This window comes from Myotis myotis, unplaced genomic scaffold (genome assembly GCF_014108235.1).
Source record: "Myotis myotis isolate mMyoMyo1 unplaced genomic scaffold, mMyoMyo1.p scaffold_m19_p_11, whole genome shotgun sequence".
Classification (NCBI taxonomy): Eukaryota; Metazoa; Chordata; class Mammalia; order Chiroptera; family Vespertilionidae; genus Myotis; species Myotis myotis.
This window is the reverse complement of record NW_023416315.1, coordinates 58,745,574-58,761,880: the sequence shown is the minus strand read 5'-3', so window position 1 is coordinate 58,761,880 and position 16,307 is coordinate 58,745,574. Positions and strand designations below refer to the sequence as shown.

Here is a 16,307-nt window from a genome sequence, read left to right as displayed (position 1 = left end):
TTTTCTCCTGGTGTCCTGTCTTCCTTTTTAAATTGCATTGACCTAAGACCAACACATTCAGTGATGTTTTCATGTGCTAAATTGCATATCCAGATATATAAATAGTAAAAGCATAATTGGTAGTATAACAAATGTCACTGTGGCAGAGAGATTGTGCTCTTGTCTTAGGTTTGATTTTACTATTTGTTTCTCGTTTTAGAAGTAGATTGGGCCCTTGCGGCATGGCTCAATGGTTGAGCGTGGACCTATGAACCGGGAGGTCATGGTTCCATTCCTGATCAGGGCACATGCCTGGGTTGTGGGCTTGATCCCCAGTGTGGGGTGTGCAGGAGGCAGCTGGTCAATGATACTCTCTCATCATTGATGTTTCTATCTCTCTCTCTCCCTTCCTCTCGGAAATCAACAAAAATGTATTTAAAAAAGAAAAGAAAAGTAGGTTGGATATTCTTTACATGTGTTATTAGTGTCCTGGGAATGCGGGTTTACTGCCTTTGGAGTCTCTCTGTTTCCAACCTTAACACTGGTGCCTTCCTGGAAGAGAGCTGGACAATGAGGGAAACAGCAACACCAGCCTGCCCGTCCACCTTCTAGATTTAAGACCATCTAAGTCAGCAGTTCTCAACCTGTGGGTCGCAACCCCTTTGGGGGTCGAATGACCCTTTCACAGGGGTCCCCTAAGACCATCGGAAAGCACATATATAATTACATATTGTTTTTGTGATTAATCACTATGCTTTAATTATGTTCAATTTGTAACAATGAAAATACATCCTGCATATCAGATATTTACATTACGATTCATAACAGTAGCAAAATTATAGTTATGAAGTAGCAACGAAAATAATGTTATGGTTGGGGGTCACCACAACATGCGGAACTGTATTAAAGGGTCGCAGCATTAGGAAGGTTGAGAACCACTGATCTATGTGATCTGAATAGTCATGAAAGAAAATTGTATTCTCCCTTACATCTAGTACTTTCACTTTTCATGACCTTTGGCATGATGTTGGCTACTAAATATATTTTACTTTTAACACTCTAAACAGCAAAGTAAAAAAACCACAGCTATTTAGCTAAATGGGCTGGCATCTAGAATTACCTGGATGCAATCTAATCTAAGCTGCCTGTTTATACAGATGTGACCAGCTAGTAGACAGCCAGTGTCTGATCATAAAGGGTCTCTGAGCAGGGGAGTGTCGGCTCACTGCCGTGTTTGGGAAGCACACCCTATCGCCATGCATTTGGGGAGGGTTTGGGAAGGGCAAGCTGGAGACAGGAGACCAGTTAGGATAAGTGACAGGTGATGATGGTGTGAGTTAGAAAGGGGTGTGTTGTTTCTGGGGCGTGCTCAGATACATATGTGCTGGAATCTTCCGTGTTGCTGACCTCTTACATGTGTCCAGCAGTTCACTGACACATCAGTGCACTGGGCGTTGGGAACAGTTTCATTTGCCTGCCAAATGCTGGAGGACCACCTGGGCCTTTGTGGGTGCCACTGAAAGAGCTCACTACTAACAGCGTGGCGTGCAGTAATCTGCTTGAATTTAGATGCGCTCACAGCCGAGAGCCTCTGCCTAAATCAGTGATGGCGAACCTATGACACGCATGTCAGAGGTGACACGCGAACTCATTTTTTTGGTTGATTTTTCTTTGTTAATGGCATTTAAATATATAAAAGAAATATCAAAAATATAAGTCTTTGTTTTACTATGGTTGAAAATATCAAAAAATTTCTATATGTGACATGGCACCAGAGTTAAGTTAGGGTTTTTCAAAATGCTGACAGCCGAGCTCAAAAGGTTCTCCATCACTGGCCTAAATGTTTGCGATGACAAGGAGTTGATTATTTCCTGAGGCAATGTGGTCAGAACTGAGATTCTAAATCTGCATGCTACTTCCTCACCCACCCGATAGCTCTTCCGAGGTATGGTTTTCTTCCTGTCCCATGTCCTTGGTACTTGAACACCCCAGTATTCGGCCTGGCCTCTGGATTCCTTTCCCTGCTGACCCTCTCTCCTCTCCGTGGACTGGGTCTGTGAGGATCCTGGGTGACAGCTGGCAATGAATTGGTCCTTAGAACGTCCGGCTCACCCTTAGACATGCAGGGCGGTGTCGTAGCCTGGGGTTCATCTCTAACTCCGTTCTTTTGTCTGTTAAGTGAAACTAACAGGGAGTATGGCTCCCGTTACAAATCAGGATTGAACTAATTGACCGTGGTTTAACGATGTAAATTATGAACTCGGAAATGTTTTTTTTTTTTAAGTTGCAATTGAAATTGTATTTACAGGGGAGATGAAGGATAGCAAAGTGATGCCAAAGCAGATTTCTCTGTCCAAAATGTGGCATTATTTTTTTCTAAGTTTAGTGAAACATGCTTTCACTACAAAGTTCTTCTGTTTAAGATGCTCATACTTGGCAGCACACTCCACAGTGAACGTTTCCGCGTGTGAAAAAGGATGACAGATTCAAAAGCCTCAGGTCACCTCGGGCCTTCTTAGTGGGAAGTTCCGCAGTGGGTGCAGCTGCATCGGGGACGCCGTTTCTCCCCTTACCTGCCGGCAGCGCCACGCTGTGCCTTGCTTTGTCTTCCTGTCACACATTCTGAAGCGACTCCTGCCGCTCGGTGCCGTGTTGGGCGTGCAGATTGGGCGCAGTGTGTAAGGCTACGCTGAGGGTTTGATGCCCAGCCACTGGTTTATCCCCTGACTGTCAAGGACACCGGGAGACAGAGGGGCTCAGGTCCCTGCCAGGGTGTGTGAGGAAATGCCAGTGTATCCGAACAACAGGACCGATGTCACCATGACTTGCCAGTCTGCTCTTAGAACGTCTCTTTCCTGAGTATACGGTTTAAGTGTGGCGTCAAGACTGCAATATTTATAGGAGTCAGAGTGGTATGAAGTCCAGAGACCTGAGCGAGGTGGGACCCACAGTTAGTCCTGGGAGCGACACCAGGCTGCTCTGTGGCCTCGGACAAGTCTTGTTTAGAGTCACCTGTGAAATGGAGTTTATCACAGCTGTTGTCCACTTCACACATTGCATGTCTTCATTCGTGTTACAAATAGTCAGTGGGTGCCTGCTAGGGACCAGGCGTTGGGAATGCAGCAGGAAGAAGGCGAATTAGATCAGTCCTCCCCTCATGATCCCCGTGTCCTGCTGGGGAAGATGGGAAAAAACCTGGTACCCGGGGAAAAGAAGGCAGTTTGGTGAGAGAGAATTATTGGGGGTGTGGAGTGGCAATGCTATTTCAGACAGTTGAGTTGAGAACTCTATTCAGCTTTGGAATCCTGGGCTCCCAGAGGAGGTTCACGCACAGTGTGCACACGTCCTGGCAGCTCAGGGAACAAGCTCACTTCTGCCCTCAGGCAGCAGGGGCGGTGGGTCCTGAACAAGCAGCTGGGCTGCAGTCGGCACAGGCGCGGAGGGGATGGGAGTGTAAAGAAGAGGTGCAGTCTCCAGCGATAAGGGCTCAGGAAAGGCCTTTTAAGGGGGTGACACTTAAACTGAGTCCTGAAATCACGTGGGCATCCAGATGGAGGGATGAGAGAGGAACGTGGAGAACGTGCCGTGGATCAGAGGCAACATGAAAGCACTTGGGTGGAAAGTACGTAAGCAGTAACTATTGTTCTACTCCCCGAAGTGTTATTATGTGATGGCGGAGGAGGAGGCTCAGGTCACCGGTAACAATGAGTGAAATACTGTGTTGATAATCCAAACTTTGTTTCAGCCCTGTAGAGTATAATCACTTAGGATTTATGGGTCAATTTCAGTTTTTTCTAATATACCTTATACTGAACTCATTTTCATTTTGAATTTGAAGTTATGAGATACAGACTGGATGATCTGTTCTACGTTTTCAGGGCCTGTCACACCTCAAGAGCCCCGTACTTTGGAGAAGGGGATCGAGTTGATTACCAATTTATCTCGGAAGAGGTTTTTAATAAGATGGTGTACATGGTAAGAATGTCCTCCTTTATTTTTATTGTACAAGAAATACATGTGCTCTGGTAGAAATATTGGAAAACAGTAATAAGAAGAACAATTACATTTTGTGTTTGTTATGAGAGATGTATTCTTATTGGGTTGTTTTTCCTTAATCCACTTAATCCATCATTGTCCACAGGCTGCTTTATTTCATGATCTTAGAGAAAGTATTATAAACTTTCAATACAGACTGATGAGTAGACGGTTTAAGAAAATAGAAGTAAAAGCACTGTGAAAAATGGTTGTGATCTGTGTTTATCAGGTTCTCCTGTTATTAATCAGATTTTTACTGAAGACAGACAGCTCTCACAGACCTACGTGGTGCACGGAGCTTGCGAATTGAGCATTCCAGGGGGTGGGTTCTGCCCAGAGACCCTCCTCTGCTTGCTGTCAGTGGGGCTCTCTCATTGCCGCCTCCTGGAGCACTATTTCATCACAGTGTGCTCCATGTGGCTGTCCTGTCCCTGACCCCTAGGCAGCCTTAGCCGTCCACTGTAGCACCCTGTTTGGGAAGTTCTGAGTCTTGGAGGCCAGGCAGTTCACTAGTGCACCAGGGAGCCTTACTGTTAGACTGGAGAAGAGTCCTAATTTCTTTCAAGACCATGTCCTTCCAGTGTGAGGGGAGCTGCCCTGCATTAGCCTGAAGCAGGCGCTCTGGGCAATCAGACTCAATTTATTTTCCTGAAACCCTAATAATCTAATTGCTAGTAATTTATGACACCCTTGCTGCTGAGTTCATTTTCTTAAAGATAATTTATTTGTTCTTTCTTTTTTATTGAATTTATTGGGGTGACATTGGTTAATAAAACCATATAGGTTTCAATAAAATGTAATCTGCATTCTGCATTTTGCGCTCACCACCCAAAGCAATGTCTCTTTCCATCCCCATGTATCCCCCCCTTTGCCCACTTCTACCTCCCTCACCTCTTTCCCTCTAGCTATCACCACACTGTAGTCTGTGTGTCACATATATATATTTTTTTCTTAATCCCTTCACTTGTTTTCTTTTTTGACCTTCACCTGCAAAGGGAACCCCCACAACCCTCGTTTGTTTTATTTGTCAAAAGTGTATGCTCATGTCAATACACGTCCACCCGTGACCCAGGGCAACTAAAGGAATGTCTCATGTCTTCATCGCTACCAGTGAATGTGAGCCTATTGTCTCTTCACCAGGGGCCTTGATTCTGTTTATATTATCATTTGTTCCATCACCTAAGGAATCCTGCACCACTTTTCCCCCTAAAATTCACAAAAGGGCCAGATTAAGAGTGAGTCTCTGTTTCTGCTTTTGAAAGACCACCACCCACCAGTGATGCCCTTACAGCTGCATCCTCCCTGCCTCTTCCCCTCCCCTCCCACCCTCCTTTCTGTGCCCCACCTTCCCCAGTAATGAGCCTGGCTTCTGCCTCAGTGCACATCCGCACGGAACGTCCAAGCACAGACCCCGCAGCAATTGCTGCGACCGACCAGCTGCACCACGGAGCGTGTTTCCTCCGACATTTGCAGAGGAGCCCTCCTGTCCCAGGCCCTTTCCCTCTGACTTTGTCAGGGGCTCTTCTCGGAGATGCTGTGTATGTTCCCTCCTGGGCACCCGTGCTGACAGTTCAGTTTACTGTGGCAAGAGTCCTCTGGCACGTCACAGTTCTAAAAGCTTTAGACGAAGTGGTTCTCAACCCTCTGGCCCTTTAAATACAGTTCCTCATGTTGTGACTCAACCATAAAATTATTTTCGTTGCTACTTCATAAGTGTAATGTTGCTACTGTTATGAATCATAATGTAAACATCTGATATGCAGGATGGTCTTAGGCGACCCCTGTGAAAGGGTCGTTCGACTGCCAAAGGGGTCGCGACCCACAGGTTGAGAACCACTTCTTTAGAGGGATCTGAGGAGTCATCTTGTTATTTGCAAGAAGCATTTTCTTAAGACACTCTGGGTTGGAAGACAACTAGTTCCCCAAATCGATGTTGATTTCTCTTGTTGGATTGGAGGCATTTTTTCTTGGTTTGGTGCATCTGTTCTCAGTACCCACGTGCTCCCTGATGTTCCACACCTTGCCTATCATACCCGTAAACAAGTCTGCTTCAGTTCCTCCTCAACAAGATCACAGAACTCTGTGCTGTATTTAGTCTTACAGTTCCATTTCCTCTGCAGAAACCCTTGTGTGTTTGGGAATCACTCATTTTCACCTCTTCTGCTGACACATACAACTTCAGTATAATGTCAGTTCCTTCAACTTGAATTTTGCTCTGACGCCCTTCCCTTTTCTTAAAAGTGAGCTCGAGACTGTTTTACGAAGAGAGACAAACCTACAGATTATAAACTCAGGACACGTTGTCAGCTTTGCTGATCTCGGCCACACACTCAGCCTTCTGTGCACAGAACCCCTCTCTTATCCCCTCAGGTGGCCTGCCCTCCCCCACTTACCATCCTCCCTGGATAGGTAACCCTGGCATACCCATCGCCACACACCCTCCCCTAACACACCTCCCAACACAGCCATCCCCCAGCATGTCCATGACACAGCCACTTACCTACTTCTTTTGTGCAAATAAGACCACAGATCTGGAGGCTTCTGAAATATGATTACTGCTATTTATTAAGCAATTCCCTGGCAGGGAGAAATGAAAGGCGTGTCACTTAATCTTAATTCTTAAAAAAAAAAAAAATTAACAGGGCCTGTTTTATACATAAGCACAGTGCATGAGTAATTCCCACCCTACATCCTTCCAGAAACTGTATTTGGAATCCACAGAGGGAGGCCCTTGTCCCCAAAGTATATATAGTATATATCTTAAACCTGGTTCAAGGTTTTTTGAAAACAGGGTGAGTCACAGTAAACAAGATAAGAACATACCTGGTAGATTATCTATCTATCTATCTACCTACCTACCTACCTACCTACCTACCTATTATCTATCTATCTATCTATTTATTATCTATCTATCATCTATCTATCTGTCTGCCTGCCTATCTATCTATCTATCTTAGTTGGTTATAATACATAGATTAAAAGAAAAGGAGTCCCAGTATTTGTTCCACAGAGCAAAGAGGGTATGACACAGAGCGTAAATAATTGAGGATACTTACAGTTGAGTTAACTTCCAGAATCGATGACATAAGCTCCTTCTGATTTGAGGGGGTGGATTTTCCTCATCTTTTGCAGCAGACACATTCCCCAGAGCCCATCCCACCCTGAGGGGCACCCAGTGTCTCCTGACCTTCTACCACCGCCCCTGACAGACAGCCTGTCCCGTCCTCACACATCTCCTGGACAGGGGTTCAGGAGGCACAGGGTAGCTCGGAGACTCCTAACTGCATGTTCTCACTGAGGATGCTGCCTTTGGGGGGTCAGCCTTGCAGGTTCACTTCAGAATTTATTTCAAAGCATGCACATGAGGAGTCAGAGCTGTCCACGTTTCTATTCCTTCCATTGTCATTAGCCTCCTGACTTAGATTAGACCTAGTGGTTTCATAACTGTAATATTGTCAGAGAAAGAGTCAGACGATTTTGAGAGATACGTTTTTACTTGTTTTTGTTTGTTTTGTTTTGCAAGGGAGTACAGCTTGGGAAGAGCTGGGCAGCTTACAAGGAAAAGCAGGATAGGTCTGTTCCTCCCAGCACGCAGAGGTTTCAGGACGGCCCTGTAATCCGAGGCCTCTGGGTTTACCGTTTGCCGGGCAGAGCAAGCTTTAGAGAAGGGAAGGTTTTCCGGGCCAACCGGGGGCTGGCAGAGCCCAAGTTGCTGAGGCAGATGGCGAACTAAGTTTTTCTGTTTCTAATGGAGATTTATGGAGCAGGTTGGGCAGGAGGTGGACAAGTAAGCAAAATGACCTGTTCTACCTGTCACTCTCTCACATTTTGTCAGCACGTTATTTCCAAAAACCTAATTTGTCATTGCCAGCAGAGAATTCTGAATCAACGTCTCCATCACAGTCTGATATTAATGTTCATAGGCCCATTGTTATATTATTGGTAATATTGGTAAGTTTTATGGAATCATATAAAAAGTAAGACATCAAATAATTTTCTTTATATTAAATTTCATCATGGCAGCTGTTTTAGGAAGATCTTTGTACTTCTTAAATTTCAGGGGAAATTCATTCTCACGTTTAATTATAATGATCACAGTTACGGATTGAGTAGGGACACCATAGAAGGCATCGCCAGAGACGGGTTAGCCAGCTGTGTTCATATGGAAATAGAAGTAAGTGTCTTTCTTTCAATCACCTTATCTTTAATGTGTGCGTGTATTTATATTTGAGGTGGCACCCTGCTAGGCACAAGAGGAATGCACACGGATGCGTGAGATTTTAAGTTTACAATTAGTATGTGGGAGACAAGACACATAAAAATTAAATGACAGGAATTAGATTCCAATACAAGAAGTGTATTACTCATAATGTATGCATTTATTAGGAGTAAAACTGCCGCTCTGGGTTTATTTTCTCAGCCCTTTTCTCACTAGGTTATCCTCTTGCTTCTGAGAGCTTGGGCTGAGTCTCTGTGAAGTGATATTGGGTAAAGCCTGATCCTCACAGGTGTGGAACTGGTGCCCTGTCCCCTCAGGGCGGTGGCAGCCTGCAGGGACCTCGTTCCCTCATTCTCCGTGGGGACGTGGGCTCTGCTGCCATTTGACTCCGCCGGTTCACCGGTTGGGGTATTTTCATTCTCTTAGCAAGTTAGACTTGCAGGATTCAAAGTGGGGGGCGGGGGTGGGGCATTCTCTCTGCCCCAATACCCCTTCTCCCTGCACTAATCTTCTGTATTAATAAACAAGTTTCTCCGAAGTGAAGATTCAAAGGAAAAGCATGAATATTCCACTCATGTGTTTTTAAAAATATGGCCTTATTAACTGAAAGGCTAAAGCCGGTGCGGGGCGGGGGGGGGGGGGGGGGGGGAGCGGGGAGGTGTGAGCAGGCTAAATAGCCATCTCAGATGGTGAGTAAAGAAAAATTGAATTTATTTAAGGAAAGGGGATGGGGGATGGAGCTTTCCAAAGAGGAGGGCCAAAGGGTATTGGGTCCATGATGGCAGCACAAATCTATTTAGGAGAGTGACACAAGGAAGGGCATAGAAGAAGCAACAGGAGAGCCTAGGCTGGGCTGCCTGCGCTCACTGAGAAGTCTGAGAAAAGGAGACAGGTTCAGGGGGGTAGCCCAGGATGAGCTGCTGCTGCCCATTGCTTCCCTGGTTGCAAGTCTCATGGGGTCCCTTAGAGGTTGGGGGGTACGTGCCTGTGGGGGAAGGAGAGGGGGCAGGGAGTGGCAGGGGCATGCTCCTTGGAGGGAGAGCGCACACTGGGTCCTTTGTCCTGAGCGTATTTGTCTTTTTCCTGCAGGTAGAACTCTTAGGGGAGGTCTCAGGGGAGGGTCCCAACCAGTGGTTCTGGCCCTTTAAATACAGTTCCTCATGTTGTGATGCAACCATAAAATTATTTTCATTGCTACTTCATAACTATAATGTTGCTACTGTTATGAATCGTGATGTAAATATCTGATATGCAGGATGGTCTTAGGCGACCCCTGTGAAAGGGTCGTTCGACCGCCAAAGGGGTCGCGACCCACAGGTTGAGAACCGCTGCAATAGACCATTCATCAGCTTCCAGGTGTGCTCTTTCAGGGTCGTGGTCTCCACTGACTGGTCGGTGCCAGGGCCGCGGTCATTAGTCAGTGTAGCTGGTCCCGAGGCAGCCAGGGCACCACTTGTCTGGTTGTGCTGCTTATTTAGGCCTGGAGCTGAAATGCAACTGAGGCCTAGATGTTGTCTTTAGAGGAGACGGCCTAACCAGTGATAGGAAAGGTCAGGTGTCCAAACCCTGTGACCAGTGCTATGCTGGGGAGGGGAGGTTACCCTGGGGGTAAGTGCTTGTCTCCTCTGTTTTGCCCCTTGCCAGGCATCCGGGGCTTTCTGCCCTGGTGAGTTTCCGTACCTGGCCCATTGTCCTTGCTCTGGGGGTCTAACATTTTTGGAGTCAGAAAAAATATCTGTAATAAACATTATTCCATTAGCCCAAACTTAACAGAGAACTAAATCTGGGCACGTCTGGTATTCCTTTCCTATCGACTCAGTCTGTTTCTTAAAACTTCATGGAGCAGAAGCCATGGTCCCTTCCGGCTCCAGGTGTGGGTGTGCGTGTCCAGCTTCAGGGAACCCTCCCACTTCTCCCAGCTCTTTACCTTTCCCAACTTCAAATCCTGCTCTCCCTGTCGTTCTGCATGGGATTGGGTTTGCATTTAAGGAGGTTTTCATTGTTTTTATAAAAGGCCTTTTCCCAACAACGTCTTCCCTGAACAAGGAAGAGGTGGAAGTTGATGCATTTTTAAGGCCCAGAACGCCCCAGCTCCCTGCGTCCACCTGTTGGCAGTTCAGCGGTTCTGAGTGTGGCTCCTGGTTTCCCACTTTCCTCCCTGGGAGCTTTTTCCTGCTCGTTCCCAAGAGGTTGAGTCCGTAAGTCAGGCTTTACTCCCAGTTCTCTCCAGGGAACGCACTTTCCCAACTGCTCTCGCCATGGACTCTTAGAAGTTGTTTTTGAAAAGAGCCTGTATTTCTTCCCCTGAATTTTTAAAACAAAGATTTTGAGCACTGGGTGAAACTGTTGGTGAGAGGACTGAGCTGGAAGGAGCTACGGGTCCATGAGAGTAACTCTCTCATTTCCCTGATGAGGAAACGGGCTCAGGTGAGGGTTTGCACGGGGTTCCCGGGAGCTAACACCTCCACCTGCGCTGCTTCCCGCTGTGGGCGTGGGTATCGCGGGGTCTGGAGCTGGGCCGTCCTGTGCTCTGGGGAGAGGCTGTGACAGGAGCCGGCCAGGCTGCTGGCTGGTGGAGGAACAGGAAGTGTCCCAGGGAGATGACAAAAGGGAACAGAGGAGCCTTTCTCTCTGGTAAGATCTCTGTCCTGACGCTGCCAGGAGGCCTTTGAACTGTAGAACTGAAGTCACTCTTCAGTGATAAAGAAGCAGTGCCGCCCTGAGTGTACCTATGTGTATCAGGCCGTTTTCTTTGTGGACAGTCATGTTCACTGGAATGATTAGTTCGAGGATACCAGGTAGAGTGAATTCTTATATTTCCAATGATAATTTAATATTTGATGGAGAGGGAGCAGTAATGAAAATCCAATCTCGAGATATGTATAGGGAAATAATAGCCAGTTATTTATTATAAAAGCAATTCTTCAGTGTAATATTACTTAGTATACTTTACGTTTTCCGACATCTCCAAAATTATTTCTAAATCCTGTCTCTGTGTCTAACTTACTACCTTTTTTCAATGTGCAGGGTGTAAGAAGTTTGAAGCTCACCCATTTTGAACCTCGGTATATCCTGGTGCTGCCCCTGAACAAGAAAAAATATGAGGGCCACCTGCGGAGAAAAGGGCTCTTCAGTCGTGTAGAGATTGATTTTGCTGTCTCCAGAGTGGACCATTACATTAAAATTAATCAGAAATTTCCAGGATTTTTTGATGCAGTGATCAATGCAGGTTGGTAACTTGCAGCAAAGTTTTATTTCTGAAGGTCACTGGGGGCGCGGGGAATCGGCTTAAAGTATATTGTTATTTTTGGCTGAGTGCAGCTACTTGTGGTTGTAGGCCGGAGGCCGTTTCCTTGTTGGCTCCCTGCCAGGAGTTGTCCTCAGTCCAGGGCTGTCCCAGGTCCTGTCCATGTCGCGGGGCCACCCTAGGACATTGCCTGCCATGATATTCATAAACTTAAATGCAGCTAAAAAACCGTTACCGTCCGCAGTTGCCAATTGGCGTATGTTGATAGGCTTCTGGTGCTTTAAAGCACACTCTCTCTTTGCCACAGATGACCTGGATGCTGCCTACCAACAGCTGAGCCAGCTGGTCCAGGAGTACCTTGGCCTGGGTCAGGACACCGCCACAGGTTTGGCTCCGCCTGCAGGTACAGTGCTAGCCGCTTGGTGCCAGAATTTGTGTGTGAGGAGAGGAAAACAAATCTTTGAGTAGTTGAGTACTATCAACCAGGCTCAAGCCGCGGGTAGCTCCTTAATCCCTACCCTTCCCCTGGTGCCATCCTCCCCACAGACGGGCAGCGTTGAGGGAGCCCCCTGGGCCTGTCCCTCTGCTTGTCTCGATGGCCGCAGGGGAACCCAGGGGACTGCCCTTCAGGGATGTGTGGGGCAGAGCCTGGGAGGCTGGCAGTGCACCAGGCTGGTCAGCCTCACGGGTCAGAACTTTGCCTTCCAGAGGTTTGGCTCCCATAGGGTCCCTCGAGAATGTGTTCTGCTTGGCAGGTTTGTGTTCACTGTTGTTTTAGTCCAAGAGGTTTCTCTGCGTCGCCCTAGCCCTCAAGAAGTGGCACCGCAGCGTGTAGCGGGAGAGCGCGGGTCAGAGCCTGCGAGCCAGCCCTGGCCCTGCCGCTCCTCCGGGCAAGCTGCTCACTGTTCTGAGCCTCAGGTTACTGCCTTCCAAATGGACTGAGTGCTCCCACGGCCTCATGGGTCGGGTGTGAGCAGCAGTGATGTGGGATAGGTGAGTGCATCCCCTCGGAATCTAGGATTCTAAAGTTAGAATTTTCAAACTGAGTCCTTTGAAATGTATTTATAAGGTTCCCCCAGATCTACCTCATACTCACTAAGATGACTATAAAAAACCCCAAAAAACACACAAAATATATTGGCATGGATGTAAAGAAATTGGGAATGTAAAATGGTATAGCTGCTCTGAAAAACAATATGGTGGTTCCTCAAAAAATTAAAAATGGAATTACCTAAAAAATTAGAAAAGGAAAAAAAACACAGAATCACCTTGTGACCTAGAAATTCCACTTCTGCGTATATGCCCCCAAAGAACTGAAAGCAGAGTAGTTGAAAGCAGAACAGATATTTGTACGCCTGTGGTGATAGCAGCATTATTTACAGCAGCCAAAATGGGGAAGCTCCCCAATGTCCATGGAAGGATGAATGGATAAACAAAATGTGGCATATGTCTACAATGGGACACTATTCTTCCTTAAAAAAGAAAGCAATTCTGACACCTGCTACAACATAGGTAAACCGTGGGAACATTATGCTAAGTGAAATAAGCCAGACAAAAGAACACAAATACTATATGATTCCGCAGATAGGAGGCGAACTCCTTTAAGACCGAAAGTAGAAGAGTGGTGGCCAGGGAGTGGGGCGGGGTTTCCGTTCCCCAAGAGGAAAGGAGTTCTGCAGACGGGTGGTGGTGATGGCGGCACAACAGTGTGAGTGTACCGAACGCCAATGACTTGTGCTCTCTAAATATGGTTAACCTGTAAATTTTATGTGACATGTTATTTTACCACCATAATAAAAACAAGGTGCCACCAATGGGCAGAACCACATTCACAAGTTGCTCATTGTGAACCGCTAACTGGAGACGTGGCTGCTGTGGGGATGCCCACAGCTTGGTATACACGTGGTTTCTAGCCTCTGTGACTCTGCCCAGGTAGGACAGGGCCAGTGCGTCCTGCCAGGCAGGGGCAGAACGCTCCCGAATCCACCAGTGGTTCTCAACCTTGGCTGCACATTAGAATCACCTGGGAATCTTTTTAAAATCCTGATTTCTGGGCCTCATCCTCCCCAAAACAAACAGAATTTCCGAAGGATGAGGCCCAGAAATCAGGATTTTAAAGATTCCCAGGTGATTCTAATGTGCAGCCAAGGTTGAGAACCACTGTCTTAGAGGCAAGTAAGGAGAGGACGATCTGCTCTCTGTAGTGCCCCTGAGGAAAGTGTGCCCTGTGTGAAACAGGCAGGAGCGGAGGCGTGGAGGGCGGGCTCCGTCCACAGTCCCAGGGCGTCCGTGTGCTTGCGTCAGGCAGCGGCTCTTCAGCACCTGTGCCCACCTCTCCCCCCCCAGCAGCGCAGGCTATCTAATGAGGCCTCCGTAGCTTGATGGAAGTTTCTCTTGAGGAAATCTGGCTCCCTTTGCTTTAAATCCTTGCCGACCCAGCAGCCTCCTCCTGATCTTTAATTTGGTCCCCTGGGTGGACCTGTCCCGGTGGGGGCTGTCCCTTACGTTAGAACACCCTGCCCCGATCCCTGAGCCAGGCCCACCTCCCATTGTAAATTAATAAATTGGTGTCCTGGCTTTTAAATCAGCCCCTTGTGGGTTTGGATAAACACGAGTCAGTCCCCGAGCCTGACCAGTTCTGAGTAACGGTGGAAAGTGCGCTTCTGGATCCGTGGCTCTGGGGCACCTCTGAGTGGTGTCTGTGCAGGACTCTGTCTCTGACTCAACAGCCAGGGGGGCAGCAGGGGAGGGAGGGGAAGAGCTATAGGGGGACAGCGTGTGTGTGCGTGTGTGTGTGGGGGGTTCATCTCCATCGTTTCTTATTCTGCAACTGCCAGAAACTCTCACTTGCATGCAGTTGCTATTCAGGAAATTAATAGACCAGATAATGTGTGTGTAGGAAAATGGACTCCCATTTTCAAAGGTATAATAAAACTTCATTTTTTTGCACTAATTAGGTTAGCCCTGTCTGACTTAATGAAAAGGATGAATTATAGAATTTGTAAGTTCTCAGGTCATTTCATAACTGTAACAGGGCCATCCAGTTATTGACTAATCGAATTCCATCTTTCCCAAAGCAGATGGGAGTGTTTGTGATTAATATATCAAATCACTGAACCCAACAGCCCCTGTTTTTCTGGCAGGTTTAGTATTTTAGAATAAAATATGTTTTTCTTAAGATGCCACATACTTTCTTATTTATAGTTAATTTGTTGGGGGAGTTTTATTTACTTCTCAGTTGATGGTTTAAGGATGGATTTGACTTTTTTGTGGAGCCTAAACATTATTCAAGTGAGTATTAAAAAATTCTGATTAACATTGTCCATTTTCTAAGCTTTTATAGTGTCTCTAGTGCCCCAAGAGTAGAGCCAGGGGCCTCTGAGATTCACAGCTGAAAAGTATTGCCAGGTGTTTACAGGCTCACTGAGGGGCGGGGCCACGTGTTTACAGGCTCACTGAGGGGCGGGGCCAGGTGTTTACAGGCTCACTGAGGGGCGGGGCCAGGTGTTTACAGGTTCACTGAGGGGTGGGCGCACCACAGCTACCACCAGGTGAAGGTCAAGACTCCATCAGGGTCATTGCCACAGGCCCTGCTGGCTCTCACCTGTTTGCCTGGCACTCTGATGTTAATTTCTGGAGTTTAGGTATATCTATATAAATGTTTATACTAGTATTACTCATATAAGTGGGACCCCAAGAAACAAAAGTTGATAATTTCAGTATAGTGGAATATTTTATATATATAATTGAGCTAAGAAGGTAAGAAAGTGAAAAATATAAGATCCTGTGAAAGACAATTTTGTCTGAGCAATTAGAAACTGGACTAAAAGTAGGAATCCTTAATTTTGTATTCTCAATGTCACCAATAATAATTAATTTAGAGAAATCACTTAAACACCCATTTCTTTTTTAAAAAGTCAACTCATGTAATATTATGTAACACTGTTAGAATCCAGTCTTAGGAGCTGAGGTGTGCCCAGCTGGTTAGAGCATCTATATTACATGTTAGTACACACAGGAATCTGATGGCAAACAGCATTCTTTTCATAGAAACAGGGATCCTGTATCAATGCAAACTGGAACTTATTCCCAAATATTTGATATTATAATAGACTAGACATATTATAATGGATTCATGCACCCGTGGGGTCCCTCAGCCTGGCCTGCAGAGATAGGGCCAAAACCAGCAGTCTGACATCCCGGAGGGGTCCTGGAGTCAGAGAGGGCACTCTGCAAAGTTGCTGTCATTCAGCAGCTCCTATGTTGAGCATCTGCCCCCTGGTGGTCAGCCCATGTCATAGCTACCAGCCGGTCAGCTGGTTGGCCAGTCACTTAGGCTTTTATATATATAGGTGATTTTATCTCTGGTAGTTCTATGTTGTGTATTTGTAACTGAGAATGCCGTTTTAATTCCTTTTCTTAAACAGTGAAAGTGGCACAAAGTGGTAAAAGTAAGCCCCAGATTATCAATCCTGAGCTGATAGCAGGCCCATCAGCCTGGCCCCAGAAAGCTAAACCTGCAGCAGGGGAGAGACTAACTGAATTTTTATTCCATGCAGGTATAAAATGGTGACTTTAGGCACAGAGTAATTATAAAACCTCCAGATCTTTAGACCTACCGTTAATTAAAAGTGTATAGCAGTTAAAGTACACAGTTTTCTTATTTTTTCCCCCTATAGCAATAAAGGTAAATATTTCTAAACTACAAAAACCAAAAAAGCCAAGTAAACAATATAACTTCTATAAAGTTAGGAAAAACTCACTGTATTCACAATTCAGTGCAAGGGATACCTTTACCCTCCAGATGTCTCCATACAGCCCATTTCT

The 16,307-nt window shown here is 46.3% G+C and overlaps 1 protein-coding gene across 2 annotated transcripts in view; it reads left to right on the top strand.

Annotated features, from left to right (window-relative positions):
• Window positions 1-16,307, top strand: part of LRGUK (leucine rich repeats and guanylate kinase domain containing) — a 103,716-nt gene that overhangs the window by 48,492 nt on the left and 38,917 nt on the right. For both annotated transcript variants that reach the window (XM_036328648.1, XM_036328647.1), the window contains 4 exons: window positions 3,858-3,954; window positions 8,075-8,188; window positions 11,261-11,462; window positions 11,788-11,883. In XM_036328648.1, the coding sequence (XP_036184541.1) occupies window positions 3,858-3,954; window positions 8,075-8,188; window positions 11,261-11,462; window positions 11,788-11,883 (509 nt within the window). The remainder of the gene's footprint in view (window positions 1-3,857; window positions 3,955-8,074; window positions 8,189-11,260; window positions 11,463-11,787; window positions 11,884-16,307) is intronic.